Source organism: Scardinius erythrophthalmus, assembly GCF_964197995.2.
Source record: "Scardinius erythrophthalmus genome assembly, chromosome: 15".
Lineage (NCBI taxonomy): Eukaryota > Metazoa > Chordata > Actinopteri > Cypriniformes > Leuciscidae > Scardinius > Scardinius erythrophthalmus.
Genome location: NC_138235.1, coordinates 22749535 through 22767676, shown reverse-complemented (window position 1 = coordinate 22767676; position 18142 = coordinate 22749535). Strand labels below are relative to the sequence as shown.

The following is an 18142-nucleotide window of genomic DNA, read 5'->3' as shown; positions in this document are numbered from 1 at the left end:
CACTTGTAATGACACATCAAGGATGTTAAGAGCCTAAAAGCAGGTTTAGTACTTGCCCCATTGAAGTCAACAGGGTGCAAATTTTAAAAATAGAATAACTCGGTGTAGGCAACACCGATTTTTGTAGTTGTTCTCTGTATTGACAGCACTCCAAATGTACAATAAAATGAGCTCAATGTTAAAATTGACCGGAGTTCTCCTTTAAGGTTGAACCACTGTAGTCACATGGACTGTTTTAACAATGTCTGTACTACCTTTCTGGGCCTTGAAGGTGTAATTAAATTGCTATCTATGGAAGGGTCAGAGAGCTCTCCGATTTCATCAAAAATATCTTAATTTGTGGTTTCAAAAAAAGTTTTTCAAATCTTAAAAAAGGTCTCACGGGTTTGTATGTGTATACTGTATGTATATACTGCTCTTCAAAAGATTGGGGTTGGTAAGATATTTTAATGTTTTTAGTCTCTTATGTTGACCAAGGCTGCATTTATTTAATCAAATATTTAGTAAAACACTAATATTGTGAAATATTTTTTTATTTTAAATAATTTTTCTATTTAAATATTTAGGGATGCACCCAATATTCGGCCACCGAAAATTTTCGGCCGAAAATGGCCCAAAAGTGCATTTTCGGTTTTCGGCCGAAAGACTTTTATCACCGAAACAATACGGCCGAAATGTAGTGATGACGCAAACAGCAGATACCGCGACCTACGTGCTTGTTTGAACTTGCAACATATCTGCGGTATGGACGTATTTCTATATATATGAGAGTGACCCACAGACAGCGATTTTCAAAACACAGACATCCCAAACAGACATCGTATTGATAGCGGCTCCCTGATGCCCGCAAATTAGTTTCCCGGAATCGCGAGCGAGCATTTGTAGCGCGCGCGCGCGTGGTAGAGAGAGGGAGCGAGAGACCTTGCGTGTGTGTGCAGAGCAGCCGTCATTTCTCAGAGGTGTGTGTGTTTACCTTAGCTGTTTATGGTTTTTGCAGCTCACGTCCATGAGCATATAGCTGCAGATATTATTATGGGCTGTGGCAGTATTGACCTAATGCACTTTGTTTTTATGAGAGAAATTTCATTTTTAAACCTTTCTGCAGGCCAGTATACTTTTACATTATTATTGAATGTACACATGAGTGGGGTCAAGTTAAACATTTAATTTTATACTTTGCAATGTGCTAAATAAATATTTGCATACAATTTTAATTGATTTATTCTTTGAAACTTTAATATTAATTTATGCAATTGCAATGCCTTGATTTTAGTAAAGTTAGTACACAGTCATAGCCATAAATGCATTACACAATAATTGGCATAATTTCTTTCGGTGTTTCGGTTTTCGGTTTTCGGCCTTGGCTTCCTCTTTTTTCGGTTTTCGGTTTCGGTCAAGAATTTTCATTTCGGTGCATCCCTATTAATATTGTCACGTTCTGTTCGGTTTAGTTTCAGTTTTCATTGACCTTCTGTTTGTATTCGTTAGTCACATGTTTCTTTATTCAGATTCCCACCACTTAATCTGTCTCCTTGGTTACCGTCATTATAAGTTCATGTATATCAGCTGTGTATTGTCATTACCTCGTTTGCATTCCCCTTCACCATCATTCGGTGTCCGGTCACCGTTACGTTTAGTTGTGTTGTGTTGTGCTATGCCTGTCTGCCTACCTACCAACTCTTGGATTACTTGTTATTAAACTACATTTGGAACTATATTTATCTGTCTTCGTCTTCCTGCCTACACGTGCCTGTGACAAATATGTTTTAAAATGTAATTTATTCCGAATAGCAAAGCTGAATTTTCAACACCCTTTACTTCAGTCTTCAGTGTCACATAATCTTTCAGAAATCCTTTTAAAATGCTGATTTGGTGTTCAAGAAACATTCCTTATTATTATCAATGTTGAAAACAGCTCTGCTGCTTAATATTTTTGTGGAAACCATGATGCATTTTTCTCTGGATAGAAAGTTCAACATTTCTTTGAGATATAAATGTTTTGTAACAATGTAATCATCTTAACTGTCAATTGTGATCAATTAAATGCATCCTTGCTTAATAAAATAATTAATTTCTTAAAAAAAGTAAAAGCTTACTGATCCTAAACTTTTGAATGGTGTATATATTTCCATTATTTGTTTCTTTTATTCTATATTGTCTAATTCTGTGTTCTGTGTGAAATAGGTTTATAAAAAGGCCATAGAAAATCTCCTTCCCACTCCAGCTAAGTCTCATTACACTTTCAACCTGAGAGATTTCTCAAGAGTGGTGCAGGGCTGCCTGCTACTGAAGAAGGATTCACTTGCGGACAAGCGAACAATGATCCGACTTTTTGTACACGAAGTGTACCGCGTCTTCTATGACCGCCTTGTGGACGACCAGGACCGAGCCTGGCTCTTCACACTCATAAGCAATATTGTGAAGCAGCATTTCAAGGAGAACTTTGAAACAGTCTTTGAACATCTTAAGGATGGTAACAAACTTGTGCGTAAAAAAAACAAACATCCAAGGCTTCCTCATTTAGTAAATTATTCAATTGAATATTACGTAACCATGACTATAATTTTGTATATATTATCTTAATACCTTATTTAATTGATGTATGTGATGAATATGAAGGAACTTCTGACCCTGTGAAACCAAAGATGATTCATTTTTTGTATATTTTTTCCTTCAGCTTTGTGATGAGAATATGCGGAACATGCTATTTGGCGATTATATGACCCCGGACGTGGATGAAAGTGAGAGGCTGTATGCAGAGGTTCCCTCCATTGAGCGTTTTGGTGAGGTGGTAGAAGCCTGTCTGGAGGAGTACAACCAAACCCACAAGAACCGCATGAACTTGGTCATATTCCGGTAACTTTTCAAAAGCGCATGATGTAACGTACTGTGATTCTCCAATAAGAGGAATCGATCAAAAGTCTGACAGTGTTGATTGATTGTCTCCCTTGTTCTGTGTAGTTACGTTCTGGAGCACCTGTCCAGGATCAGCCGTGTGTTAAAACAGCCTGGTGGAAATGCTCTGTTGGTTGGAGTTGGAGGCAGCGGCCGTCAGTCCATCACCAGGCTTGCCACTTTTATGGCTAATATGACTTTGTTCCAGCCTGAGATCTCCAAAAGCTATGGCATGAATGAATGGAGAGATGATCTGAAGGTTTTTTTTTTTTTCATTATTTACTCACCATCATGTCATTCCAAACCTCTATGGTGCTATTGTTTCCATGGAACACAAATGTTTTTTAATGAATCTTAATGCAGCTATTTTTTATACCACAACAATTTGTTGTAACCAGGGGATGTCAAGCTACAAAAAAAGCACAAAAAACACCATTTAAGCACCATAAAAGTAATAAATACTACTTATTGTAATATACACTTGGATATTGCACACATTTCTGTTGCTTGACAGCACTCTGTCACTTTGAACTGTTGTTGTATGGAAAAGAGCTATGTGAGGATTATATTAGAAGACAAATGTGCCCCCTAATGGATTTTGTATTGTCTAGCGCCTGATGAAGAATGCTGGAGTAAAGGGCCAGAAAATGGTGTTCCTGCTCACTGACGCTCAGATAAAGGACGAAGCCTTTTTAGAAGACGTGGACAGCATTTTAAACACAGGAGAGGTACCAAATATTTTTGCTGTGGATGAGAAGCAAGAAATCATGGAGGTAAGATACCGACGACAAAATAAATGCAAGAACTATAAAACTCTTTATTCATGTGTTTGTTGTATTGTATTGTATTGTATTGTATTGTAAGAAAATTATATATATTTTCTTTTCTGTGGGTTCTTTTCTGTGTCCCCTACAGGGTGTACGGCCCATTGCTCAGGCTGGGAATAAAAATTTTGAGTTCAGCCCTCTGGCTCTATTTGCTTATTTTGTGACTCGCTGCAGAGAGAACCTACATATAGTAGTGGCCTTCAGCCCAATAGGAGATGCTTTCCGAAACCGCCTCAGACAGTTCCCTTCCCTCATTAACTGCTGCACCATAGATTGGTTTCAGGTAAGGTTGGCAAGGCCAGGGAAGAGATGGTTAAGCATTTTAGTAATTATGGTCATTTTGAATATAAGCCTTCTCTGAAAGTGAATTTAAAGTTCAGTTTCTGATCTCCCCAGCCATGGCCTGAAGAGGCTTTGGAGCGAGTGGCTAATAAGTTTTTGGAGACATTGGAGCTGAGTGATCTTGAGCGTCAGGAAGTTGTGCCAATCTGCAAGACCTTCCATACTTCTGCTATTGATCTGTCTCACAGGTATGATGCTTAAGCTAATATAGAGGTTGTTCCTCCAAAAATCACTGAAGATGGGTGAACAATTTCTTTAACTTGTGACTTGTAGAACACAAGCACTTTGCAATGTTGAACAGTACAGTTATGAAAAATATTCTTTCAGGCAAGAGTAAAATTGTGTAATATATTTGCAGGTTTTTGTCAGAGCTGGGTCGCCATAACTATGTGACTCCTACTTCCTACTTGGAGCTCATAGCTGCCTTCAGAATTCTTCTCACTCAAAAACGAGACACTGTTATGACTGCTAAAAACAGATATACAAATGGACTGGACAAATTAGCTTTTGCAGAATCTCAGGTAATGTGTTGGAAATAATGTACAGAAGAAAGTAGCAGATAATCGTATCTTTTCAATCCATACAATGGTGTATATGATACATAGCCTTTTTAATGATGGTCAATAAGGCAGAGAAGTGATTTTAATGCATCTATGCTGGTTTAGGTGGGTGAAATGAAGAAGGAGCTGGTGGACTTGCAGCCTAAACTTGAGCAGGCTAAGATTGACAACACCAAAATAATGAAAGTAAGAAACAGTGACGTCTATCATACAGTACCTGTGTTCAAAGCAAATTATCATTTGTTCATTTTGTACTGCCAAATGTATAATTTACAGTGTTTCTGTTGTTCCTATTGTAGTTTTTCAGGTATTTTTACTTTATTTTGATAAAAGTTTGCCTATATATGTTAGGGTACCGTACATGTTTCTCTTTTGCAGGTGATCGAGGTTGAGTCAGTGGAGGTTGAGGCGAAGAGCAAACTTGTCCGTGTGGATGAAGAAACGGCTACTATAAAAGCGAATGAAGCTCAGGCTTTGAAGAATGAGTGTGAGAGTGACTTGGCTGAGGCCATCCCTGCACTGGAGGCTGCACTGTCTGCCCTGGACACACTCAAGGTCAACTACATACTGCTTTTCACATACTATATAGTAGAGAAGTTGGCATATTCAGACATGGAGAATAACTGTGCTGTGTGAAGGCAGTTATAAAAGTTTAAATATATTCAAAGAAGACAATACCTGTCACAAGTTAAGTATGCAAATGAATATAATAATGAATACCAATCACAATTTAGTATGCACTGATGTCAGTTACATTTTGAATGAAGAACGTTGTGTCAGTGGGTGATTTTCAAATTGTAATCCTATTCTGATGTATTTCATTTTTCCGTTTTTTATTTTATTTTACGCTAGTCTGTATGTGTAAGCCGTCCATGCTGAATGCAGAATTTCAGAAATGTCATACTTTGGGATCGGGGTTTAGATGAAACCTTTCTCAGAATGTTTAAAACATAATCAATAAAGACCTGTAATAATTCATGTATGATTAAAAGTTGGAAATTGTGGTTTATAAAATGATAGATTGTTATGTAAGATGCGGGCTTATTTGTGATTTCAGCCGGCTGATGTGAGCATTGTAAAAGCAATGAAGAACCCTCCATCAGGAGTGAAGCTGGTGATGTCAGCGGTGTGTGTAATGAAGGACATCAAACCAGAGAAGATCAATGATCCTGCAGGAACCGGACAGAAGGTCAAAAGCAAGTCTAGTCAGGTCACATGTCAAGAGCTGTCTTTGTTTTTGTTTACCAACAGCATGCTATCTGTTCTAATAGATTCTTGACTATTGGGGTCCAAGCAAGAAGTTGCTTGGGGACATGAATTTCCTTAAAGACCTGAAGGAATATGACAAAGACAACATCCCTGTAAGTTTTTTGTTGTTGTGCAGGGTGTGTATGTTGTTTTGTAACACTGTGGCTGATGTATTTTATTGATGTTGTTTTGTGATAGGCTCAAGTGATGCATAAAATCCGTAGTGAGTACATGACCAACCCTGACTTTGACCCCACCAAAGTTGCCAAGGCCTCATCTGCTGCTGAGGGGCTTTGCAGATGGATCACTGCGATGGAGGTTTATGACAGAATGGCAAAGGTAGGCAGACCCTATCTGTATCCTTCTCTGCAATAATTATTAGATAAATAGCTACATCATATTTTCTACAATATCTTCTTACATCAGATATTATGTATAATGTGTTTTATTTCTTTCATTTTTTTTATTCTAGCTTACTCTCAGTATTATTTTATATTTCTAAATAGTAATGTATATATTTATACACACACAAACATTACTTAAAGGGTTAATTCACCTAAAAATGAAAATTCTGTCATTAATTGCTCACCCTTGTGTCGTTCCAAACCCGTCAGACTTTCGTTCATCTTCAGAATACAAATGAAGATCTTTTTGATGAAATCTGAGAGCTTTGATGCTTTAAAAAGCTCATAAAGAGATCGTAAAACTAATGATTTTGAATTGAGCGCTTTAGTCCATATTTTCTGAAGAGACTCGATCACTTTATATGATGAACAGATTGAATTCAGGCTTTTATTCACATATAAACATTGATCAGAGAACATAAAAACAAGCTCAACCGAACCTGCTCGATACACGAGAACAAACCTCTTGCTGGAGCTCAAACGTGCTGTGTAACATGAGAATGAACCTCATTAGTTCTTGCATGTCAAGCGGACATGCTTGAGCTTCTGCTTACCACAACTGATGTGTGAGTTGATGAATGTTTATCTGTGAATAAAAGCCTAAAAGCCTTGTGTAGCTGTCTATGAAGGGACAGAAAACTCTCAGATTTCATCAAAAAAGATCTTAATTTGTGTTCCAAAGATGAAAGAAAGTCTGACGGGTTTGGAACGACAAAGTAGGCTAATTACATTTACATTTTTTCAATTTACAACGACATTTTTGGGTGAACTATATTATTATATTTTGTAAAACATTGTATATTCAATTATTTTTTTTTTTGTATATGCATACTCTTTTTCTTTATTATTTTATAGCACTTGTCGAAATCATAATTATTTTCTCTTTCAGGTGGTGGCACCTAAGAAAGCTAACCTAATTGTAGCTCAGGAATCCCTGGCCACCACCATGGCCCTGCTGAACCAGAAGAGGGCGGAGCTAAAGGAAGTGGAGGATCGTCTGGCCTCACTGCAGAAGACTTTGGAGGAAAAGACTGAAGAGAAAGCTCAGCTTGAGTTCCAGGTTGACCTCTGCGCTCGTAAACTGGAGAGAGCTGAGAAGCTTATTGGAGGTTTAGGAGGAGAAAAGTCAAGGTTTCAATCAACTATGACCAATCTTAGAAATTCATGCAGCCAGTTAATTCCTATATTCAGGCCAACTGAGTATGTGTTCCTGTATTTCTACACAGGTGGTTGAGAGCAGCCAATGATCTTCAGTGCACATATGATAACTTGACAGGTGATGTGCTGATATCTGCTGGTGTTATCGCTTACCTGGGAGCTTTCACTGCCAGCTTCCGCAATGACTCTACTAAAATGTGGGCCAAGCTCTGCAAGGTGCTGCACTGCTCCTCTCTGTAAAAACTAGTCTTGTTTGCAAATGAATATTCAGTGTCATTTATTCAATGTATTCAATTCCTGTTCTACTCAGTCAAAGAAGATCCCATCCTCTGATAACTTCTCTCTAAGTAAGACGCTTGGAGATCCAATCAAGATCAGGGCCTGGAATATCGCTGGCCTGCCCACTGACAGCTTCTCTATTGACAATGGTGTTATAGTGAGCAACTCCAGAAGATGGTATGACTCAACAAAGCCAAAACCTTTCAAAATTTGGGTTTGCAAATGATGACAAATCTTTTCATCAGTTATCAGAACCAAAATGTCATGTTTTACAACCCTGTTTTCTCATTGCCAGGCCATTAATGATAGATCCGCAGGGCCAGGCCAACAAATGGGTGAAAAACTCAGAAAAGGAGCATAACCTGAATGTGATTAAGCTAACCGATGCTGACTACATGAGAACACTCGAGAACTGCATCCAGTTTGGTACTCCACTGCTGCTGGAGAACGTAGGAGAGGAGCTTGACCCCTCCTTAGAGCCACTGCTTCTCAAACAAGTTTTCAAACAAGGTATTTTACTTAAACTTAAAACAAAAATTTATTTGAGAGAGTTGTGTTTTTGATTACTTGACTAGTTTGACTCTCAAACAGGGGTTGGAAATCAAAGTGAGTTCCTGCTTTGTTTTTGTAGGGGGTGTGGACTGTATCAGATTGGGCGAGAGTGTGATTGAGTACTCGAATGACTTCCGCTTTTACATCACTACAAAGCTGAGGAACCCTCATTACCTGCCTGAACTAGCTACCAAAGTGTGCCTGCTGAACTTCATGATTACACCAGAGGGCCTTGAAGACCAGCTGCTTGGCATTGTGGTAGCAAAAGAGAGGTGATTAATATTTTTTTTTTTTTTACTTCCATATACACAAATATGCAACCGTTAATAAGGAACACCAGCCAGTATTTAATGAATCATATAGCCAGAATGTAATGAATCATTATACTAATAATAAGATTACATTTCTTAACGCAGAGCGTAGTTTCTGAATTTATTCTTTTGATTTCCTGAGAAATAAGATTCAGAATTAATTTCCTTTGATGATATTTCACTTCTGTTTTCACTCAGACCTGAATTAGAGGAGGAAAGAAATGCCCTGATCCTTCAGTCTGCAGCCAATAAGAAGCAGCTTAAGGAGATTGAGGACCAAATCCTGGAGACTCTGCAGTCCTCAGAGGGGAACATCCTGGAAGACGAGAGTGCCATCCAGGTCTTGGATGCTGCCAAGATCATGTCTAATGAGATTACTAAGAAACAGCAGGTGCAGTGCATCAAAGAGCTGGTTTAGAAGAAATCCTTTTACTAATGCCATGATAGTTTCTAGTTTAACCTCTGTGCTTTGCTGTGAACTTTCAGATCGCAGAGAAAACTGAGATTGAAATAGCTGAATCGAGGGAGGGCTACAGAGCCATCGCTAAGCACTCCTCCATCCTCTTCTTCAGTATCGCAGACCTGGCCAACATCGATCCCATGTATCAATACTCTCTCAACTGGTTTGTCAACCTCTATGTCAACTCCATAAATGACAGGTGGGGAATAACTGCACACAAGTTTACAAATTAAGCACTTTTCTTTGCATGTATACTTATTGTTCATATGTATTCTATAGCAACAAATCAAAGAATCTAGAGAAGAGACTCCGATACCTGACTGACCATTTCACCTATAACCTGTACTGCAATGTGTGCCGTTCTCTCTTTGAGAAGGACAAACTCCTCTTCTCGTTCCTGCTGTGTTCTAACTTACTGCTGTAAGTTCAAACAAATCAAGCTTTGATACAGTCCTGAATACAACATTGTCCTGTTACTGTCAGATCTCATGGTAACATGATGAAATTTATGTCCTAAAAAATATGGTGTTGATTGAATCTGTGCAATTCTAAGGGCTAAGAAGGAGATCGAGTACTCTGAATTTATGTTCCTGCTAACTGGGGGTGTTGGCCTTCAGAACAACGTCTCCAACCCTGATCCAAACTGGCTACCTGATAAGAGCTGGGATGAGATCTGCCGGGCCAGTGATCTTCCTGCCCTTCAGGGTCTCAAGTATGAAGTCTCTGCCATGCCATCTGAAATGACTGATATGTTATGCATGTTATGTATATCATTTTTTGTGCAGCTGATAATATGACATTTCTTTGCTTGAATATAGGGAGAGCTTCACTAAGAGTCCTGAGAGTTTCCTGCCCATTTATGACAATAAGGAGCCTTACAACACAGCTTTGCCCAATCCTTGGTGTGATAAACTCAACGAACTTCAAAAAATGATCATTTACCGATCCCTCAGGCCTGATAAAGTAAGTTGTCATTGAGTTTAAAATTGACATGTTCTTATCATAGTTGGGTATAGTATCACATCACTCACAGGAAGATTTTTTCAGTTATTTTAATTTGACTTTATTCTTTCTTCAAAGATTGTGCCGGCAATCAGCAAATTTGTGACTGACAAACTGGGAAAGAGATTTGTTGAACCACCTCCATTTGACCTCAGTAAGAGCTACAGTGACTCCAACTGCGCCATTCCACTGGTGTTCATTCTCTCTCCTGGAGCAGATCCTATGGCTAGTAAGTTTTGAATCACTCCAGTTTAAATAGGACAATACATTTCTCTAATTTAGTACACTTAGGGAAAACACTTTAGGCTGGAATACATTACACAACTTTTCCAATCGCAAGTTTGAGGCCCCCCTCGGTAGAAATCACGGTGGGGGATCAACTGTCATAGCAAGAGACATTGAAAAACAGCATGACATGACCAAAGACATCTATCTGACGCATATGTAACAGACAATTAGTAAATAGTAAAGACGGAATGCAGGATTTCCGTGAACTTCTCCTTACTCTTCTTTCTTCAATTTACAGAATTATTATTTCTCAGATAGAAAATGCATCTTTGTGTTAATAGCAGAGATTTATTTGATTACGTCTACAAGTAAAATCATAATTAGTTATTTTAAAGTCAATTGGGTTTGGCAACCCCTGGTGGGGGTGTATAAAATCAATTTCTTTAAGGTGTTAAACCTGTCAAAAACTACATTGAAACACTGTTTTGCCTTTTCCTTAGGTCTGCTGAAATTTGCCAATGATAAGAACATGGGTGGTTCCCAATTTAAATCCATCTCTCTGGGACAAGGCCAGGGTCCCATAGCAGTGACAATGATCCGCTCGGCCATGAAGGAGGGCACCTGGGTGTGCTTGCAGAACTGCCACCTGGCCGTGTCCTGGATGACCACTTTGGAGAAGATCTGTGAGGACTTCTCCCCGGACTCATGTCATCCAAACTTCCGTCTTTGGCTCACCAGCTACCCATCACCTATGGTACACATACTGTACACTCCTGAGTAGACAATTGTTTTCTTTGCTTTGAACTATAATTATTGTCTAATCAGTTCTTTACGTTCCTGTTTGTCGAAGGATATAATTGATGAGATGTTTGCTCTGTCAGTTTCCAGTGACCATACTGCAGAACGGCGTGAAGATGACCAATGAGCCTCCCACTGGCTTAAGGTTAAATCTGTTGCAGTCGTATATTTCTGACCCCATCTCAGACCCTGAGTTTTTTGCAGCCTGTCCTAACAAAGAGCCAGTGAGTACAGTAACTGTTTGCGGTCTTATGTTGACTCTCCCTCATGTTTCGGATATTCAGTAAGAGTATTTTATTACTGCCTGCTGTTGTGTAGGTCTGGGAGAAGCTCTTGTACGGGGTTTGCTTCTTCCATGCTCTTGTCCAGGAGAGGAAAAAGTTTGGGCCATTGGGATGGAACATTCCTTATGGATTTAACGAGTCAGATCTGCGCATTAGTATCAGACAGCTGCAGGTAAAGCACTTGAATTCTCACCACAGTGTCATTTCCACCACATTATTTATTGGGTTTAATAGCACTCTGGTGGAAATGAAAAAAATAAACTCCTTTATCTTTCTAAGTCTAATTTCATAGCAAGCATTTCATTCATCCTAAATACATTTAAATAATATGTCTCATATTACATTTCTAACACTCAAGACACCAAGGGCACTAACTTTTGAAAAATGTCATTAGGGTCACAGTTGTTGGGTATTGTGGAAATTAAATTATTATTAAAATTATATTTAATTTATGTACCGTTCAAAAGTTTGGGGTTGTTAAGATTTTATAAAATGTTTTTTAAAGAAGTTTGTTATCCTCACACAAGGCTGCATTTATTTGATCAATTATCATTACTATTTTAATACATTTAAAATATGAAATTTATTGCTGTAATGGCAAAGATGAATTTTCAGCATCATTATTGCAGTGTTCAGTGTGACATGGTCCTTCAGAAATCGTTCTAATATGATGATTTGATGAACAAGATTTTTTAAAAATGTTTTTTGTTTCTATCAACGTTGAAAATGATTGTGCTGCTTAATATTTTTGTGGAAACCGTGATACAGAATAACAGCATTTGAAACAGCATCATAAATGTCTTTACTATCACTATTCACTCAATATATAGACCTTATGCGCCAGAGAAACAAGGGCGCCGCCATCTTTAGAATATTGTCTTTGAACTTCCGTTTTTGCGGTCGCTCTGTATATTTCTATGCAATTGCTGTCCAGGAGTAATTAGCTTTTGAAGTGGATTTACTTAATATAAAGTTAACGAAAGTTAACTAAAGTTATCATGAGGATTGTAATGTTTAAACCAGATGTCTTAACAAATGTCAGTAGACCGGGAAGATTTTAAAACGAGCCGTTCATTCATAAATACGCAAGATCGCTTTGAAAATACAGACCGGAAGTCAAAAGACAACGAGCGCAGCGCTGATAAGGGGCGGGGCTACATAAGGTCTATATATTGTAATGGTTTATGCTTATTTCACTTGTTCATATTATCATAGAGTTCAAAAATGAAAAATAATATTTTGTAATAAAATAATTTTGTAAAATATATTTTAAATAAAAGAAAAAATATTAAGTACAATATATTTTATTTACTGTAAATTTAAATGTCCATTACTTTTTCATACTTTCATTTTTTGTTTCTGAAATCCATGTTTGAGGAAGTGTTGTGACAAGTGCTGTTGATTGACACTGTCTGTGACATTTAGTGGATTTTTTTGGGCATAACATCCCTCAACCAGATGGTAGAGATGGCTCAATCAGCTTCAGTTAAGTTAGGTACTCCTCTCAATAAAATATAGTGACTCAAAATGTGCTCAACCATTTGGTCGAGCAGGCAGACATTCTTTTGACTATAAGTAATGTTGTACCTACATGTGAACTAACTCTCATTAGAGTATTAGTAGACTGTTAGGGTTAATAGAAGTTGACATATACTTGTAAAGTTACTTAAAGTTAGTAGAATGTTTGTTAGGGGAGCATAGAAATAAAGTATTAGCTGATATTAAAGGAGTCATAACCTAGTATTACCTTGGATACCCACGCTCTATTATAGTCTTTCAGGCCCTTCTAAAAAAGAAAAGTGGAAAAAAAATAAACACAGAGCTCCTCTGACCCTTGTTTCTGAAGGCATTATTGTCTCGCGAGATCTGATGCGATATTTTGGCTGTCGTGGACGGTCATTTTAATAATGCAAATGAGGGGCGCGTTGATTGGTGGCAGGAAGGAGGGGGGTTGACACCGCAGGTAACTTCAGCATATCATTCCAAAATGACATCATGGTGCAAGTTGTGAATGAACCCGACCTGGCCGCGACCTACGGAATTCAACCGTATATGTATGAGCCAGACTCTGAACCTGAGCTGGAAAGGGAAGATGTAGAGTCGATGGAAGGACGTCTACATCAAGATGTCTCTGAATGGTAAAGACAATCATTTTGACTGAGACATAGTATTATACCTTTTATTTAATGTAGATTACATTAACGGAGCTGTAGTCTACTTTTTTTATCAGCTTACAGTGGTTATTGAGATCAACGTTTGCTATCATGTGGTGTTTTTGCCTTGTTTCACGTTGTGGTTTTTTAGACATTCAATATTTTTCTTCTACAGACATGTAACGTGATCTTTTTCTTTATGTTTATTATTACTTGACTGTTTGTTTTATTTATCTATCCTTATCTATTCTATAAAAAAAATAATACATTTATATGTTGTCATAGTTATATAATATACAATTCTATAAAAATATAGCTGTATCATTTTCTTGTGAACGATTCCGGCGTAAAATGATTAGCACAGACACCTAACGTTAAGCCAGTGGGAAGGGTTGTAGGAACCGCGTCATTAAAAATGAATTTAATCCACTGGTCCCTGACAGCTTGGTCCGTTCTTGGGAGAGAAAACACATTTACATGTTGATTCTGGCAGTCAACAACAGAGCAACTCACGTGTGCACAACGTTTCTGCATCTTTCGCGACTGAATATGAGGGGGAGAGGGGCAGGGCGGGCTTCCTGCAGCATAGGTCTGCGGTGTCCATATATGGTATATCCTGCCCCGTCTTGACGTCAAGTCGGGGCAGAAATTAAAATCTCGTATTTGAGTGCGCGTGCACGTGGGCTGGTTTACGAACCCTGGGGTAAACAAACGCTTCACTTTTAAATATCGGCTTCCCGGCCAGTGTATAATCGTTAGGCAATCATAACATACATTGATTCTCGTGGAAAAGTGAAAATTACAGGTCATGACTCCTTTAAGCAGACAGTCTATTAATACTCTTCTAATACTCTAATGAGTGTTAGTTGACATGTAGGTTCAACATTACTTATAGTCAACAGAATGTCTAAAGGGGACCATCAAAAAAAGTGTTAGCAATAGCAACTTTATTTACATAGCACAATTAAAACAACACACGTTGACCAATGTGCTTTACAGTGTCACACAGAACAAAAAGAGAGAAAAGAGCATCACATAGGCAACACATATAATAAAATTGTCACTGATTAAAAGCTATTGAAAACAGATGTGTTTTGAGTTGTCCTTTACAATCCTGTACAGTAGCGGTGTCTCTAATATGTTTAGAGACAGTAGTGTCTCTATCTATTTACCATTGAAATCTACACATAAAAGTCATTTGAAAAGTTTCAAATGAAGGCCTGAAAAAGTCTCCTATATGGTTTTATGTGACCTTAATATAACAAACTATAACAGTTGAAATCTGTTAAACAAAGATTGGAAATGTATGTTTTTTTAATATTTACTTTCTGTGCCTCAGCTCTTTGTGAATGAGTACCAGGAGGTTCCCTTTGAGGCCATCACGTATCTGACCGGAGAGTGTAACTACGGAGGTCGTGTAACAGATGACTGGGACCGTCGCCTCCTCATGACGATCCTCGCTGACTTCTACAACAAAGACATTATTGACCACCCACGCTACTCCTTCTCCCCCAGTGGCAATTATCATGCACCTCCAAAGTCCATATATGAAGACTATGTGGAGTTTATCAAGGTACGACTTTTTATGTCATGATAGCTGCTGACTTCGAACTAAATTCAAACTCTCATGAAACAATGATAATATAATGCACTGCATATGCTCCACAGAACCTGCCTTTTAACCAGCATCCCGAGGTGTTTGGCATGCATGAGAATGTGGACATCTCCAAAGACCTTCAACAGACAAAACTACTATTTGATTCCCTCCTCCTGACCCAGGGCGGTGGCTCAAAGGGAGGGGGCGGCTCTGGCGGGGACACCACTCTACTGGACATTGCTAATGACATCCTGTCTAAAGTAACTCATCATTCTTAAGATTAGAAATTGTTTTTGGGATAAAAAGTTATTTGCATGTGCCAGTGACTTATTGACGTTCTGATTTCGGTCATGCAGCTTCAGGGTAATTTTGACATTGAGTCTGCCCTTGACAAATTCCCTGTGTGTTATGAAGAGAGCATGAATACTGTGCTTGTGCAGGAGATGCAGCGGTATAACAAGTAAGTCCGCAGAGCTCATTTTAGATCAAAAACATCTATAGAAACAATTCTACATACATGAAGATGTTTACGGTTTTCAATAATTTCTGTGTACTTTCTTCTCTCAGTTTGAGCAGTACTATACGTGTAAGTCTGCAGAACCTGATAAAGGCCATTAAGGGGCTGGTGGTGATGGATGCAGAGCTAGAGGCTATAGCTGGTGGTCTGCTGGTGGGGAAAGTGCCAGAAAAGTGGGCCAAATGCTCCTATCCCAGTCTCAAGCCATTGGGCAGCTATGTCAACGACTTCCTAGCCAGACTCAAATTTCTGCAGGTCAGTGATCACAAACAGACAACTCCTCACAGAGGCCAAAGGTATCAGGCAACTAGTGAAAATTACACTGTAAAATTAGAAAGATACTGTAAAAATGCTTCAGTAAAAAGTTAAAAACTTGTTAATTGGTTTTAAGTGTAAGTTTACACCTGTAAATGGTTTAACGTCACATTCTTTCTAATTTTAGTGTAAAATTATGTAAAATTTATGTTTTTTGCTAGTAAAAACTATTAATTGCAATATAATTTCACATCACATATGATTAAAAAAAATGTATAAATATTTTGAACTCTGATTTATCACATGGCTTTCTATTGTGCTAATTCTATGGTATTATTGTGGTGGTTATCGATACATTTTAGGATTATAAGGCAGATTTTAGTAGTTAAAGTAGATAAATTAACATTCAATTACATAATGAAATATACAGTTTTAAGTTGTAAAAATTACAGGCGTCCTGTAAAACTGGAAATATTTTGCATTTTTTAAATGTAATACAAATTTTTTTTAGTGCATGTTATATAATTAACAATTTGAGTGAAAATTTAAATTTGATAACAACAGCAATCAGTGTCGCAAATTTGCCAACATTTGATTAGTAACAGAAATAGGGCAGAATTTTTCTTTCAATATACAAGACTCTTAAACTTTCTGTTCAGATTTTCAATGTGATCTAATTTTTTTTAGACTCCAATGAAAGATTGCAAATAATGAATCTGTTCTCACTAAAATGAATATTGTAAAAAAAAGTTTGATACTCGCCATTTAAAAGTTTGTGGTCAGTTTATATATATATAACTTTTATTCAATGGTGCATTCAATTTATCAAAAATAATAGTAATGATAAAAGATTTCTATTTCAAAATATAAAAAAAATCATGAGAAAAATATTAAGCAGCACAACGGTTTTCAACATTGATAATAATATGATAATAAATGTTTCTTGAGCAGCAAATCAGCATTTTAGAATGATTTCTGAAGGATCATGTGACACTGAAGACTGGATTCAGCTTTGTCCTCACATATATTTAAATAGAAAATAGTTTTAAAATCTTTCTTAATATTACAGTTTTTATTGTATTTTTGATCAAATGAAGTCAATTGAATTTGCCTTTGTTAATATTTCTCTGTGTCATTGTTTTCCAGGACTGGTATGACACCCAGAAGCCCCATGTATTCTGGTTGTCTGGGTTTTTCTTCACTCAGGCTTTCCTAACAGGAGCCTTGCAGAACTATGCCAGGAAGTACTCCATCCCCATTGACCTGCTTGGCTTTAATTATGAGGTATCCTCTACTGCAACTGTCTTGAGGCTGAGAGTACTTTCATCAGAAAGAGAATATTTGAGAGCTACATTTTGTTCTTTATCGCTTCAGGTTCTGCCATTCGACACCTCAGACTCATCTCCTGAAGATGGAGTCTACATTCATGGCCTTTTCCTGGATGGAGCTCGGTGGGATACAAAAAGGCAAGAGAAGCTTACATGGCAGGGAGATGCTGGAAATTTTTTGCTATATTTTCATGAAATGTGTTCTTCCTTGCAGTGGAGTGTTGGCCGAACAGCATCCAAAAATTTTATTTGATGCAGTCCCTATCATCTGGATCAAACCAAGTAAGATAATAAATGTTATGTGATGATTATTTAATACATCTATATATATCATTTCATGCTTTTGTAGTTACTTTGCTCAGCAACCTCTCTAAACCTGTCTTTAGCCGACAAGAGGGGCATGGAACACCCCCACAGCATCTATGTGTGTCCCCTATACAAGACCAGTGAGCGTAAAGGTACTCTGTCCACCACTGGCCATTCAACCAACTTCGTCATCAGCATGATGCTCGCAACCAGCAAGCGTCCCCAGCACTGGATCAAGAGAGGCGTAGCTTTGCTATGTCAACTAGACGATTGACACCGAACCAGCACTTTATTTACTGTTCCCACACACAGCTTTTATGATTTTCCACTGTGTCCATTAAAAATATTATCTCAGCAATTGATTTGAAATATTTTTAACAAACACCATCATAATTTGATACGATTGTCCTCTTTGCATGTCATTGTGTTTTTCAAGTACATCTAGAATATCTACATTGATACTTTTATTCCGGGAGATCCAGACTGGTAAAAAATATATTTTTCAGAAGATCTAAAACACACTTCGCTAATGTTAATATATTTGTTGTAGTCTTCGGTATTTTCCATAACTAAAAACATTATGGACACCTTGCATTAAAAGAGAAACTTGTTCTGCTGCTCAAATCTACTCTGACTAT

General features: G+C 37.7%; 1 protein-coding gene across 1 annotated transcript in view; it reads left to right on the top strand.

Moving 5' to 3' along the window:
- dnah12 (dynein, axonemal, heavy chain 12) overlaps window positions 1-17860 on the top strand; it is a 33724-nt gene extending 15864 nt beyond the window's left edge. Inside the window, exons 36-69 of the mRNA XM_081386191.1 lie at window positions 2185-2484; window positions 2678-2856; window positions 2962-3154; window positions 3507-3668; window positions 3811-4005; window positions 4119-4252; window positions 4423-4585; window positions 4730-4810; window positions 5003-5179; window positions 5682-5813; window positions 5896-5985; window positions 6071-6211; window positions 7166-7407; window positions 7503-7650; window positions 7745-7890; window positions 8009-8223; window positions 8345-8537; window positions 8775-8967; window positions 9063-9235; window positions 9316-9456; window positions 9590-9748; window positions 9855-9999; window positions 10117-10267; window positions 10767-11020; window positions 11148-11288; window positions 11383-11520; window positions 14841-15074; window positions 15170-15358; window positions 15455-15558; window positions 15666-15870; window positions 17017-17154; window positions 17245-17336; window positions 17413-17480; window positions 17585-17860. Coding sequence (XP_081242317.1) covers window positions 2185-2484; window positions 2678-2856; window positions 2962-3154; window positions 3507-3668; window positions 3811-4005; window positions 4119-4252; window positions 4423-4585; window positions 4730-4810; window positions 5003-5179; window positions 5682-5813; window positions 5896-5985; window positions 6071-6211; window positions 7166-7407; window positions 7503-7650; window positions 7745-7890; window positions 8009-8223; window positions 8345-8537; window positions 8775-8967; window positions 9063-9235; window positions 9316-9456; window positions 9590-9748; window positions 9855-9999; window positions 10117-10267; window positions 10767-11020; window positions 11148-11288; window positions 11383-11520; window positions 14841-15074; window positions 15170-15358; window positions 15455-15558; window positions 15666-15870; window positions 17017-17154; window positions 17245-17336; window positions 17413-17480; window positions 17585-17778 — 5610 coding nt within the window. The 3' untranslated portion in view covers window positions 17779-17860. The remainder of the gene's footprint in view (window positions 1-2184; window positions 2485-2677; window positions 2857-2961; window positions 3155-3506; window positions 3669-3810; window positions 4006-4118; window positions 4253-4422; window positions 4586-4729; window positions 4811-5002; window positions 5180-5681; window positions 5814-5895; window positions 5986-6070; window positions 6212-7165; window positions 7408-7502; window positions 7651-7744; window positions 7891-8008; window positions 8224-8344; window positions 8538-8774; window positions 8968-9062; window positions 9236-9315; window positions 9457-9589; window positions 9749-9854; window positions 10000-10116; window positions 10268-10766; window positions 11021-11147; window positions 11289-11382; window positions 11521-14840; window positions 15075-15169; window positions 15359-15454; window positions 15559-15665; window positions 15871-17016; window positions 17155-17244; window positions 17337-17412; window positions 17481-17584) is intronic.
- The last annotated feature ends 282 nt before the right edge of the window (window positions 17861-18142 follow it).